A 15,483-nucleotide genomic window follows, 5' to 3' on the forward strand; every position below is an offset into this window, starting at 1 on the left:
GATTCAAGTAAAATAATGTCACACTGCTATTGAATCATTCCGTATATTTTATCTCGCATCTATAAATTACAAATTTAAATTTTTATCTTCAAAAAGACCGTTATTTCGATATTGCCTTGTTACTTGGGCGCAAAACATGCGGCATTTTACTATATTTGTCATCTATATAATGTTGTCGATGTAATCATATCTATTTATATAAAAAACTAACAAAGAGGGAAAACTGGAATTCCACATTTTATTCAACGATTTACATCAGTGTTTCAATACAAAAAAAATCATATTAAATCGAAATTCAAAATCATTTCGATTTAAAAATTCCTAATAAATTTTTCTTTAAATTTTTACAAATAGATGGCAAATAAACAAGGATTTAATAAAAACAGAAAAAAAAAATTGTATTCGCTTAACTGAACTGCGAAATTACACAAAGTACAGAGAGTCCTTCATATTTTCCACAACACTGATCGCCTTCCTGGTGGTTTCTAATACAGGTAGGGAATGAGACGAATCTGATGAGGTGCTCATGGCACTAGTTTCCTCTATGTATGTTAACAGGTGCTGTCTCGAACGGGATGCAGCTAAATGGGCATACTGTACAGGAGTGGGAACTGAGATGCTCTTGGTGCAACGGGCAAAGGTATGGCATAAGTAATATGTTAACTTTTGAAGATCATCAGATTTAAAATCATTATCATCTTCAATAACAGTATAATGGGCTGGTCTACTAGTACCTGCAAAGAAAAAAAATGGCAGATTTTAAAAACAATAGTTAATGAACGGTATATGCATATAATTAGATTAACATATGAATAATCATTTTATACCATATAATATATGCATATCATTTTTATCATAATTAGATTAATATATGCATAATCATTTTATATCAATCAACATTTCTACTCAGATGCTGCACATTGGTGAACCTTTTAATTCTCCATATAGGTCAATATTTTAGTAAACAAAATCGACGAAGACGATGTCCGCTCTGACATTTATTTCTGCAACTACAAAACCACTAGGCGCGTTAACATTTTAAACTTTTACATATGGAAATGTAAGAGAGGGAGTCAAAAAGTAAAGGATATTTGAGAAAAGGTGCATTTATTCTAATTAAAGAAAACTGAAACATACATTATTTTTCTCCATAACAACCCTGGACTTCAATGCACTTTTCCGAACATTTCAAAAGTTTTTTTATTCCGTCAGAAAAAAAAAAAAAGTTTTTCGGTTGTATCTGTAACCAATTTTGCACCACGTCAATGACTTCTTCATCGGTTGCAAGTCTTCTTCCCCTCAGCGCTTTCTTCTATGGTCCAAAACATATGAAAATAATCGGAGCCAGGTCCGGACTGTATGACAGCTGTACCAGTTCTTCGAATCCCAACTCCTTTATTGTTTCGGCCGTCCGTTAAACAGAATGTGACTGAGTGTTATTTTGCTGCAGGATGACACTTTTCCGCAGCTCTCCACGATGTTTGGATCTGACTGCAGATTTCAATTTAGTTCGCAACACATCACAAAAGTTCTCACAGTTTACAATTTCGCCTCTTGGGATGAAATGGACAGCTAATACACCTTACATTTTCCAAAATAGGGTTAGCATAATCTTACCAGCTGATGGATGACGTTTAAATTACTTAACTTCTGGTGATATTGGATGTTGCAGTCGACGAAAATTTCCACATATTTAACACCTTCCGCAAACAAAAAGCGAATCACTTCCCTCATTTCCTACTTGGTGCAGATCAACAATAGAGCAGCCATATTTAATGGTCTGCTACACTTAACGACTTAAACGGGAAAAAGAGTTACACCGTGCATAGAAATGCTATCGACTACAGCATTGGATATTAACAGTGCTGGAAATCCTATCCTAATTCAGCGCTGGATACTAACAGCGTTACCAAACTCTGGAAAGAGAAATAGCAAAAGTACCCTTACTTTTTTACTTTCCCTAGTAATTAATGCACCATTAGTTAAAGAATATAGTTTGAAATATTATTCGTGGCTCATTTTTATTTTTACGAGGGAAAAAAATGTATAATTGCATTAGTTGATTTTATTTCGATTAATTTTTCTTTTCGCTATTCTGCATTTTTTGAAAATATCGAAATCAAGTGAAGTCAAAATGACATCCGAGTGTAAAGGGTTAATACTTGTAAGACTGTCAAAACTTTCCTACCCCTTACAGACCTAGGCATCTTTCATAGGAAAGTCTACGCACTTCCTATTTAACGACATCCTTGACTATACATTTTCAGTTTTGCACTAATTTTGCCTCAATTTGTGTTCAAGTAAAACATTCTTGTAAAAGGCAAAATTCACCCAAACAAATTGTAGAATTTTGATAATGCGTTTATAAGAAATTTTGAATATAATATTTCAATGTCCAAACATATATTTGGTTTCAGTACGAAAGTAATACTGAGCTTCTTCATACAAAATATCTCAATTTTCACCAAATATTCATCTTGAAAATTATTTTAGTGAAAATTTTAGAAAAATTACCATCATTTGCGTGCACTTAACACCTTCGAAAAAGTTTTAAGAGTGCACAAAGATTATTTCCAATAATAGTTAAGTTTTATGTAGCTCAAAATTGCAAATTAATACTAATTAACGAAAGAGACTTCCGAAGTGAATGTATGCTTACCTCGTATACTAAAATGACTGCACAAAAAGAAGTCGTAGTTCAGGGGATGCACTACAGTGGTATCAACAGTAGTTCCAGCAGGGACATTTCGCATTGTACCAACTCCTGTTCTTGCATCTTCGGGAAAAAATCTCACATGATGACGCTTCTGAACAACAATGAAAGTTATTCCAGGCTGATAGCAGGATTCTAGCGCAGTGCAAGCTTCTCTGATGGATCTCACCTCCTCCTCTTTAACTTGATTAAACTGCCCTTCACTCACGCCATCGCGGTAAAATATGATTTTTTCAGGCTTTTTTTTATTAGTGTTTATGAAGAATCTCTTCAAAAGTTCTATCACCATTTCTTTTAAATTTGAAATAATCTCTACAGATTCCTTTTTCTCATTCTTGTTTATCATTGCAGTTAGTGTAACAGCATATTTGGAGAAGGTAGCATCCAAGCTCCCCACACAAGCAGCAATGGAAGGTTTCATTTCAACTGAAGGTCCAGGATGCGTCACATCGGCCCCAATGATAATAACTGGCTTTTGCATAATGACTGGTGTTTCACCAATAGTTAAGGAATTATTCACGCCACCCGTCTTAGCATTAATTTTTAGACACAAGGTACTTACTAAAGCCGGAGTGCATTTATATACGACATTATTGTCTCTAATACACTGGGTGACGAGGCCAAGCACGGTTTCCGCCACGTGTTTGATTTCTCCATATAAAACATTATTTCTACCAGGAACAACTACTACTACTAGATTGGGCTTGTATTTTTTCTGGACTTGCGTAAGAATGTTTTGTATATTTGGGCGAGGAGTGTTTATAATATCAATTGTTGCTGGTTGACTTATGCCAATACCTTGTTCCGATGCAATTCGACACAGAAGTTCTGCGAAACGTCCTAAAGGACGCTGACCACAAAAACGGCCATCCGAAAAACTTAACAATACCCAGGTATTTATTTCAGCACATCGATAATATTGGTTACCCATCATGTCCCAGGAGCCATCTCGTGGTGTAATCCTGCGGTCTCTGTAAGTAACGTTTGGAGCATTTATAACCCTTCCGTCCAAAGATAAAGGGTCAGTTGAAACTTTCATACCGAATTCTCTAACGCAAGGGTCCTCATTGAATTTGGATGATGTAATGGTTTCTTTTATTTCTTCTAATCTCCTTTGAGGTGGTTTTGCACAAAACTTGATCATCTCAGCCTTTTGTCTCTCATCCAAGTTTCTCCTGCAATACTGTCCTTCGACTAAATGACAAACTTCGATAGGGATGAATATTCCTCTGTTTTCAGGATTAACTTGAATACATGGAAGATGGGGATACTTCAAGGGTGTATAATTTTGAGCAAAGTACTGTGCTACAGACATTTTCACACTCTGACCATCTGAAGTTACAAAAAAATATATTCTATTGGCACTCTTTTGTGTCAATTTAACTACGCGATATTTCTTTCTGTACGGTAAATGAATCACTTCAATGCGCTTTGTTGCTAGCTCTTTGCTTATATTAGTAATGTCACTGCTTTTGAGACCTGCAACTTGTTGGAACTGCAGAACATCGGTATGCAAAAAGTCTGCGATGAACTTCAAAACAGGACCTTTCTGGTAAAAAGGAGAAGACGTTATATCTATGTTAACCAGTGGTTTCCATTGGCCCAAACGAGAGCTCTGATGATATCCAAACCAGATTTCCAGTCCACCACCAAGAGGGTGAATATCTTGGGGCGCAGGAGGATAGAAAAACGATCGACGAATAGTTGTATGGCGTTTGCAGGGTCCTTGTCGGAGTATTGTTTCCATGACCATGATAGCTTCTTGTGGTACTGAAGTGACCTTACCAGCAAATAAAGCATGAATGGGATCCAAACTAATAGCACAATCCTGTGTTTTGGGCTTCTGAACAGGTTTAATGATTATTTCAAAAGTCCTCAAACCCTCGGGATAATTTGGATCACCTGGATCATCCTCCTTTATCAAAGTAACCTCGCATTTCAGTTCTTTGCCTATTTTTAAAGGTTCCCTTGTATACATATTCTTCATCCCATCATATGCAGGATAAAGGCCTTTGAATTTTACATCGGTCTGTATCAATTCATTTATGATCTCTCTATTCTTTTTGATACTCAAACAATGATCTTTTTTAATTTTTTCTTTATCTTCTTCCGGCGTCGCGGCTGGTGGGGTTGGAGGCGGTTGTTTTGTAGTCATACTCTGACCGTAATTGCTGATCTCGACATCATAATGGTACACATTCCCACTAGGAGCTTGAAAATTGAAAAGGTTCGCAATTAATTTTATGGTTCTCCCGAGTTTTCCAGGGGTAGGTTTAGCAGGCAGTGCTGGTGTAAGAGCCAATTTCTGTTTCAATTCTATTCCTAGTGCACTAACTGTATCCACTGCCTTTCTTTCGGGTTGGGGAGCAGGCGGTTCGTGTACTGGTGTCGGCTGACTTAACTCAGGAGAAGGTTGGCCTAAAAAGACAGTAAAAATGAATTTATTTCAACTTGACTGCACAAAGATCATTAAAACATTTTGGAAGTCAAAGAAAAATATTACCGTTTTATTCATTGCATGCCAAGTGCTATGCTTTTGTTATGAAAACTGAATGTATTCACTCTCATAAACAGAATCATACAGTTCAACTCAGCATACTATTAAAGCAGCATTAAAGCAGGAAAATTTTTAATCACTTCATCGAACTCAACTATTTGAACAAGTTCAAAATTTGAAACAAAGCATGAGACATTTAAGCTTTATCTTCTGTTGACGAGTTTCTCACATAATTCTTTTAACCCCTTTTAGCTGTAGTTTATTTTTAGTCAGCACTGCTCAGGCAGACAATTTAATTTTCTAAAGGAGACATTAATATAGAAACTTACAGTTTTTCTTTCATAAAAACAATCGAGTATCAATTTCTGGCGAGTGCAACTCGTCATTTTTGTTCAAGGGATAAAGATAATACGAGATCTTTTTTCTGTGCACTAACAGTTCGGAAAAAAACACGACAAACTTTTTTTCAAGAATTACTTTTAAGAACTTCCAAGATACATTGAGAGCGTTTTCTTCTAGTTCAAATGCATGCACAGCTTAATGTTTGCATTCTTGACTAACTTTTATAATAAGTTATTCTAATAGGTTTGTATAAGTTGTCACCATTTTCTCAAAAATTGGTCGTCTTCCATGTTTAATAACTTATGTAAAAATCCAAAACTCTCATCAAATCAAGAATACTCCACTTATTTTGTATACAGCTTATGTGCTGCGGAATCAATTTTCCCCAGAGAATTACTTTAAGTATAAAGGTTTATCCTTTAAAAAATACAAGGCGGTCATAAAATAACTTTTCCTGTTTAAACTACAGTTAAACAGTTAAAACTGATGAACGAAAACTGATTCTACAGTTAAAACTGATGAACGAAAACTGATTCTACAGTTAAAACTGATGAACGAAAACTGATTCTACAGTTAAAACTGATGAACGAAAACTGATTCTACAGTTAAAACTGATGAACGAAAACTGATGAACGAAAACTGATGAACGAAATGAAACACATTTCATATTCACACTGTGTTAGGCATTGGAAGATGAATCCTGTACAAAAAAAAAAAAAAAAAAAAAACCCAAAAGTTGCGATAGGATAAATAAATATTGGCGTTGCTGTCACGTACGAACGAGGAACGCGACTCACTTTCGCTTTAATGTTTTCTGCTTGAATGACGATCTACATTGACTGGCCTTGGAAAATATTGTGGGGAGATGAGGCTCATTTTTATTTTAATGAGTCTGTCAATACTCAGAACTGCTCAACACGTGAACGTCCCACAGTGTTCTAAGAAATACCATTGCCTTTCGCAAATCTGACCGTAGGGTACGGTTTCACGGCCAATTTCTTAATCGGATCGTCGTAATTTTTGGTGAATCTCAATCAAACAGGTCCTATTTCCTGCACCATTAATTCTCCAGCTAAATAGAGAACGGCCACATATTCATCGTTAAGTGCAGAGCCTTTTACGACAGCATTTCGGTACTCAGAGAGTTATCAATCAATACTTTCAGACGGAATGGCCATCCTGTTCCCCGGTCATTACCCCATGTTACTTATATCTGTGGGGTATCCCAGTTTACATACAGCAGTGGAGAACGTCATACACAGTATGCAATATGTTGTACACAGGAAAGGTCAGCATACTGAAAATGTTTCACTGAATTTAGGGGATCCTAATGTGGATGAATAAAAGATTATTTTCTGTGAGTTTCATGAATTTAATCATAACTGTACTACAGCGCCAATATTTCCCCTGTAGGTAACTTTTGGTACTAATTTTTTTTCTACGAATTCAGCTCTCCATGCCTTTCACAGTCTGTATATGAAATATGGTTTCATTTCGTTCATTCGTTTTAGTTGCAGATGATGCCAAAGAGGGAAAGTTATTTTATGGCTCTCTGTATTATATCGGTATTTAGGTCTTTGTGTTTTGCAATTTTTTAATTATGTTAGTTTCTTCGTTTTCTCACAGAGGTGCTGTTTATATACAATTTTTGTTATAGAAAACACTCAGACGAGTTAATTTAACATAATAAAAAATATTTTAATTTTTTTAATGGAATGAACACTATCAAAACAGTATATTATATTTCACTGGATAGTAAAAAATACTGGGAATTTCTACAAAATACTTTACTTCTAAAGCTGCATATTCCCCTAAATGCATTAAAACTGCATTCCACAATTTTGAGAAACATTAAAACTACTCTTTGCAAGAATAGTTAAATTATGTAAACAGTAAAAATTATTATAATCTTTGCTCAAAACCGAAAAACAGTTTAATAACTAATTAGTAGGGTACCAGAATAACATGTTGTAGCATAAATATAAAAATCGCATAATTTGTATTCAGGAAAAATTTAAAAACAGAAATACTACAAAAATATAATTTTAAATGTTCTTTAACAAGTTATAAGATATAAATTGCTCCAACCATAAATTAAGATCATTTTTTAAATTCGAACTATTATTAAAATTAATAATAGACAAAAGAAACTAATTTATAGATAACTCGCATAAAAATAGCCATTTCTTAACTATTACACTTAAAATGTAAAATATTAGGAATAATAATCATTTATTAAAATATTAATAATGAGCAATTCATTTAGATCAACAAGGCCTGCTTTAAGTGAATTAAAAAGTTTAAAAAGCTTCCTTTGCAAAAGTCTGAGGCTTGAAATTTCTTACTTGTCATTTTAAAACTCTCTTTCTGAGCTGCCTCGACTTTTTTTTCTTCTTTTAATTACTGAAGCTGATACTCTGCTTTACTTTTCCTCTTCAAATCTTTGTTTGATTCCTTTTCGTGTTTTTATAATTTTTATATCAGGCTAGTGAATTTCTCATACTTAATTTTTTTATATGACACTTCAAAATTAATTATTCCACAATTTGCTTCAATGGTGTCAAGAAAAAAATATTCTTGCAATAAGTATTTGTTCGTTCATATTTATACATAGACAATCTTTATAGATGGAAAATCAGCATTACTATCACCATGGGAAAGTATAATTATCATTTGCATGGATTTAAGCGCGTTGAGAGCAGGACAAATCAAAATTTATTAACTTTTTTCTTTGAAAAGATAAAAAAACAAATCTTCATGGATGTTGCACTATGATTGCGGTTAGCCACATTCGTCAACTTATCACAATGAAATTCTAAAAGTCACCATACCCTTGAAAAAAAAGCAATCACGGGTTGTTCTCTAATTTTATCTATTATCATCATTACTATTATTATCTATTATCATCATTATTATTTATTTAAAATTATCTATTATCATTATTATCCATTTAATATTATCTATTACCATTATTATTTTATTATCATTTTATCGATATTAGAAACGGTTGCAGAGAATGGTAATACAAAATCGCTACTCGAGAGCAAGGTTGGCACGAAATGCTCTCGTCAGCAATTTTTCATGATTTTTAGATATTTTTTACGAATTTCCCTGCCTTTTCCAGACGGAAAAAATTTCCCGACTTTTTGTTCACATACGAGTTCTATTGCCATTCTGTTTCAGATTCTTGAGAGACTTTATCAGCATTTAAAATCCCTTACGCTCTGATCGAACATTATAAAAACATCAAACTTATTGTTATAGTTAACTACATATATTCAAATTCTACACTGCTACTGTTAAGTTATCTACTCCCAGTTTATCTATAGAAGTAGCTGATAAAAAGGTTGATGATTCACCAGCTTTAATTCCATTTGCAGAAGCTTTGTTAATACAAATTTTAACTTAACAAATACCATTTTTTTTTTCAGGATTTCGCTAAATATGCATTTTTCTTTTCTTTTCTACGAGCCAGTAGCGTTACGTATAATATTTTTCATTTTATTTATTAATTCATTTTTTTTTTCATATCATCTGTTGAAACTAATAATGCCTCATACTGTTCAACTGAAAGAAACTATTTACAAAGCAGATATTGATCTCAAAACATAGTCAAAACTATTGCAACTTTTGTTAATCATGACAATAACCAATAAAAAATAGGCAAAAATTGGTTGCTTTGGTTATCATATACCCATTTATGCCCGAGCGGAGTCATTGCGCCTTTAGAATTGACTCTGATAAAGCAGCTGATTCCTGGACTTATCTTACTTTGTAAAATTTTTAACATTTCAAGATTTAATTGATCCAAAATTTTAATCATTGGTATTAGCAAATTTCACATATTTATTATCTTGCAATACTGGGCCACGAATTTTTTTTTAATCAACTTGACCGAACCCTTCCCTTTTAGCTCAAAGGCCTTTAGCAGCCACCCAGTTTGTCCAGTCGGAAAGTTGCCACTCATGGCAGAATTCAATGTGCAAGAAAAAGATAAAAAGCAGTCTAATTTATTTTTAAGGGAAATGTTATTATTCTAATCCCTAAAAAAAACTGATATTTTTCGATGTAAATTACTTATGTTTCGAAGATCACTTCTAATTGTTATTTTAGGCTTTCCCTTCCCGAATAAGACAAAATAAAGGTTCTAAATATTGATGGCACAAAGATAATTTTGTCGTCTTTAGAATTAGGTGCAGACTTTCAGTATAAGATGCGGTTTTGTTTCTCTATGATCTATTTTAGTTTTGAAATGTTTATTCATTGAGTTATGCTAATTTAAGGAATGTAATAAAATTACCAATGAATTAAATTCAGTGTCCAAAATCAAAAAAGTGCAGGATCAAAAGAAATTAATTAGAAGTCCATCAATATGGAAAATATTGCCACTGTTGGGGACATCGAGAATATGCGATTTGTTACCTAGGCCCATTCATGAAATAGTCTTATATGTTGTGGAGTAGTTTTAGGAATAGTTGTAAATGTATCTAAGCTAAACATAAATTAAGCCATGTACACAGTTTATGTTGCTTATTATTCACAGCTTATTATTCAAATATTGTTTTAATTTCTTCTTTCACATCTGCTTTGTGATTTATGGAATATCAATTTGTTACATATTTAATTGCGGTCAAACAGAGCTAATAACATCAGATCATCAACCCCTGTCTAAATTTCAAATAAGGTAGTCATAGATTAAAAGAGAGAGAAAGAGAGATCATTACAGATCTGGAGGTCTATGAATGGAACTGCCATCATTGATGGAAGACTTTTTAAAACAACTGAAAATACATACCTCTGACGAGAGGAGTGACACTGCTTGATGGACTTTCTTGATGTCTTCCAACTTCTCCATGCCCTCTACCTGGTTGAGTTTGGGACTGCCTAGATGGGGGTGCCTCGCTTCGACCTAATTAAAAAGTAGCAGCATAAATATTACACCAAAAATGGCCCAAAAGATATGAAATTCTAGATTCACATTCTACATATGAAAATTCTCAGTAAAATATATTCTCAGTTTATTTAGGAATGGGTATTGTCTAGCCATAACTTTATTAACTATGAGCTATCATGCGCAAAACCATATTGCAAGATGGAAATGAAGTTTGGGAAAATAAGTTGAAATACGTTATGCAGCATTCATTAAGGCATAAACTTCAATAAACACATACAGAAATGTATCTATTCTCACGAAATTTGCAAATAAATTCAAATGTTTTACTGTTTCAAAATGAAATGCTGCACAAATTGTACGAGAAATCTGAAGCAGAAAAAATTGTATAGTTGATTGTGAAAAATTGTATAGTCAAGTGCAAATCAGAAATTGTTAAAAACATGTTGCGCGTTGGCTATATGTGACGTAATGAGGATATGCTGTCATCCCATACGAGTATCCCTTTCTCACCTTTTCCTCCAAATCGGTAAGCAAATACGCACTCAGCCGAGGCACAGCTTAAACGCCTTAATTTTATGTTTTGATATTAAAAGTAAATTAAGAATGCGTAAATCTGATCTTGTGACTGGAAAGCAAACTTGATCACTAAAGCATCATATCATACTGAACTTAAACCCTAAACTCTGTTTTAATATTTTCGGTGAGGTTTCCAGCACGTATTCCCAAATAATTTCTGACTACCGCGAAAAAAATCAGCGCTCTATCAGACAGTGAACTATCCATGGAAATAACTTTCATGATAATGAAAATTGTAGCTACGTCTGATGTTCTTAAGCAAATTCAGAAATTTTTGGAATATGGCGAGTTTTCTTGAAACCCTGTCAGAACAATAATTAAAGGTAATAAAGTAATGAGATAGTGGTTTTCAGACATTAAATATTTCTCTATTCTAAACAAGAATGACTAAAACACATGCTTAAATTTCATTGTTCATGCAACAATATTGATTCTTAATTATTTTTCTAAAGAGTTCAAAAATATTCTCTGCAAATCGGCAACGAAAAAAACAGAGAATATATATTTGTGTGGAATGAGCGAGGATAGAACCTGGGACCTTGTGGTTCGCAGCCCAGTAACATGACCACAATACAAAAGCAATTGCTCGTGTAGGGGCGCTGTTAACTGGCTTATAAGCTTTCACCACATATTAATTCTTCACTCAAGTTTTAATGTGTATCAAATTTTGAATTGCTAAGCAGCCTAATATTCCAAGAATCATTGCACCAGATATGATGATCCATCTGACATCTAAAACCGTGCGTGTATTCTTAAGCTTCAGGTTGCCTTGCCTTTTGTGAGATGTCACGCTTTCCATTTTGGAAAATATGCAAACAGAATCATGTGAGTATAACTTGACTCCTCTCTCTAAGACGTTTTTGATTTTTAGAACTCAGCATCGCCCAGAATACTGCACTTCTTGGGTCATGAGTGTAAGATGACGCAGACGGTTGATCATAATTCCATTCCATCAAAAAATTTCCAAATATCTAAAACTTCTAGACATTTTAAACATATTAGTTTTCTATTTTATTAACAGTTCTAGAAATGTCTCTGTTTTCATTAAGTATGGAATTTAAATATTTATGCTCACAATTAAGCACTATTCAATTTAACTATTTTGCTTGAAACTTCCGCGTTGTATCAGTGGAGTTACGTTTAGTATACGACTATCAGATTTAACGTGGACAAGTTACACATGTTTAGGCGGCTCATCGTCGGAATCTCGTTCCGAGCTCTAAATCTTCTGATTTCGAAATCACAACAGGACGTGCCTAAAAGTGTTACAAGATTGAATTGATATACCCTTTATTTACAAGTGACCAAGACCATAGACAGTCAATCAAGAGGTGTGGAGTAATCAAGTATTCCTCATATAAAACGAGTTACACTACAAACATTAATCAAACAACACTGTCTAGAAAATCATTTCGAATTTTCTGCAATTGGTAATTTGGGGATTTAGAAAAAATTAATGTTGGTTACCTTCCCATATGAAGAATCCCAGGTGTATAAAAATAATTCTAATGCATTGCTCTAAAAACTGATTATTGTAGACACAGTAATAGGTGTCAGGGCTTAAGCCCACTAACAGGCATTTAAGAAGGAACTTATATTCACTGTGTTATGTCCCAAATATATACAATATATATGGGGGGTGGGGATTGTTTATATCTAATTTATAAACAATTTCATCGATTGGGCTTAAAATATTTATTGCTGCGTATTACTTTTTTTGAAATGTATTTTGAATTCTGTGCAGAAATTACAGAAATTTTAAATGTTTTAAAAGCAAGATTTTACTGCTGTCCTTAACTTGGGTGATAATATTTATATCACAAAAAATGTATCATCCGATTAAATACAACTGAATTAATAATTAATACAATTTAATATAATGTTATTTTCTCTCAATTAGAGCCAATGTCTACAGCTGTATTTAAAAATTACTAACAAACCAGCATTTAAGCTTGCTAAGAATAAAGTAAAAAAATAATATTAAAAATTTTAAAAATCCCTATAAATATCAATATTAAAAATCCCTATTTTTAAAAAATATTAAAATACGAATATTTCAAGTTTTTTTTATTCGTCATTTTGATGATGTCATATCAGTTGAACAAGGTCTATTTTTAAATTAGAAAAATATACAGACTCAGTACCCAAAAGACACAATTTCTATCCGATCAGAAATATTATTCTACTTTTTCGAGCTTATTGTCGGCAGTATTAAACACATATGGGCAATTCTAATTAAAATATATCTACTGATTATATGTCAGTACCCATCAAATTTATTAATTAAGCCAAATATTTTTAAATGTAAATTTTTTTGAAAGACTCAGTTTAGTATTAAAAACATCAGTGTTAAATAAGTTGTTATAAATAAGCAAAGACGCACCTTTTCTTTTTCCTTTTCGTGGCATTTTAGTCGGCGATTACAGTAACCTGCAAAAGAAAAGTTTCCAAACAAAATAAATTTATTGCTTGATAATTATTAAGATTAAAATTATAATGATTAAAAAAATATTTCTCATTCAATTTTTTTATTCTTTTCCTCACGCCATTGTTTCATCTAGATTCAAAATAATCCCAGAATTAATGCCTTTAAAATCAGATTCTAAAGGAATCAGGATCTTTCGTTGCTACATTTACAGATAATTTCTTATTAAAGACTGCCAATTATAACAAATGATAAAAAGCTCAGTAAAATAGGGCAATAATTAAAGTGGCAGCAGTTTATCTTTATTGAATCGCATGTTTGCGCTTCGTTCAACTTCTAAAAAAAATGTATAAAATAACTTTTTGCATAGATTCGTTACTACTGTTTTTGATTTTGCAACTTTCATATACCATACGAAGTTTTGAACAAAATTACAAGGCAAATTTTCTTTTTAAAATAGCAAGAAAACATTGATGCCAGTTGAAAAATTCATTGATGTCAATCTAAATGAAAGGTGATTTGTTTTTTCTAATTTCTAATATTTCTCCAAGGTTCACAACAATATGCACATATATGCTTTAATATTTTCACTGAACTCACCTAAGATATGATCCCATTTCTATACAATCCGAGATAACTAAAAATATAAATAAAATAATAATAAGATTTTCCCTAAATAGGATTTTGCCTGGATGTGAATGGTTGCAAAAATAATTTCCCCCCTCTTATTTAGAAATGTTTGCAATAGCTTCATCCAATCTGAATGAAAAAAATCGTATTAAACATGGAATTTTTTATATTGCAGCTTCATAGTATATAATATAAAACAAGTTTCATTACAAGTTTTCCTAGACAAATATAAAATTCAAAAATAAGAAGGGGAAAATAATTGCATCAAAAGGTGCTTGTGTATTATCGTAACTATGTTGGTGAAATTGCAGGCGGTTTGGCGATTTATTCGTGATTTGGCACAGAATTCAGAAATTACCGTACTGTCAAGATTTTCTAAATTGGATTAATCTGATAATAGGATGTTAAAAGGAGCGAGTTTAAGATATATGCTGATTTCAGACATCTTCAGATGTATTTAAAGTTTTAAATTCCTAAAAATAACCGATTCTGTAAAGCATTTTACATAGCCTCTAATATTAATCACAAACCGAAAGTTTGTATTATATTGGATTATTACCAATATTTTATATCTTCCGGAAACAATTTTACAATTTTCACAAAACAATTTTATATCTTCCAGCAAATTTGTTTTCTTGCAGAGTCCATTATAGCTTTTTTGGTTTAAAACAACTTAAGTGTGCCAATTCATATATCAAATGACATCAATTCGCTGGTTTCGGCAAACAATGTGCTGAAGCAGTCACAGCTTAAAATTAAATGCTTAAAATCTAAACCAGTGTGCATTTTTACTATAAAATTTAAATACAATGTCGTCGTTCAGGTAAAAGTCACCAAATCAGAATTTTTGATTTTCAGACATATGCTTCTTCGTCATTACTACACTCTGGCATAAAGCACTACTAAACGAACTCCATAAATTCATCCAAAGTTTTTTAACTTTGGATCTTCCAATGTTTAAAAACTAAAAACAATCATAAAATATTGTGGCAACTATGAAAAACCCCGCGTCACATTAATTTCCTCTTAAAACGAAACTTAAAGCACGGAAACGAATAAGAATTTTTTGAACAACGAAATTTAGCATGGTGACGCCATCTTTTGAAATTCACCCGCCAAACTGAAGATGATAAGACTAAATGAATATCAATATTCGAAAAATTCAGAACTGCATCTGGAATAACCAATAAGCATGGATCAGAAATTTTTATGCTTAATCTCTTATTTTATGTTTAATAGGGTCACAATCTAAAAAATGTCTAGCCCTTTCGATCTGAAGCAAAGATAAACCGATTCTTATGCAGTCGTTAAAGTGAAATTATGAAGTTATTTTGCTCCAACCCGAAATATAATTCGCGATCGTTATAAATTCAACACGAGATTCCAAATTACCTAGTTCTGATGTT

At 32.7% G+C, this 15,483-nt stretch overlaps 1 protein-coding gene across 2 annotated transcripts in view; it reads right to left on the reverse strand.

Annotated features, from left to right (window-relative positions):
* Nucleotides 1-224: 224 nt before the first annotated feature.
* Nucleotides 225-15,483, reverse strand: part of LOC129960288 (protein argonaute-2-like) — a 29,275-nt gene continuing 14,016 nt past the window's right edge. For both annotated transcript variants that reach the window (XM_056073592.1, XM_056073593.1), the window contains exons 2-5: nt 13,406-13,452; nt 10,348-10,461; nt 2,660-5,131; nt 225-734 (exon numbers count right to left, since the gene is read on the reverse strand). In XM_056073592.1, coding sequence (XP_055929567.1) covers nt 424-734; nt 2,660-5,131; nt 10,348-10,461; nt 13,406-13,430 — 2,922 coding nt within the window. In that variant the 5' untranslated portion in view covers nt 13,431-13,452 and the 3' untranslated portion in view covers nt 225-423. The remainder of the gene's footprint in view (nt 735-2,659; nt 5,132-10,347; nt 10,462-13,405; nt 13,453-15,483) is intronic.

The sequence above is a fragment of the Argiope bruennichi genome, chromosome X2 (genome assembly GCF_947563725.1).
Source record: "Argiope bruennichi chromosome X2, qqArgBrue1.1, whole genome shotgun sequence".
Taxonomy (NCBI): Eukaryota; Metazoa; Arthropoda; class Arachnida; order Araneae; family Araneidae; genus Argiope; species Argiope bruennichi.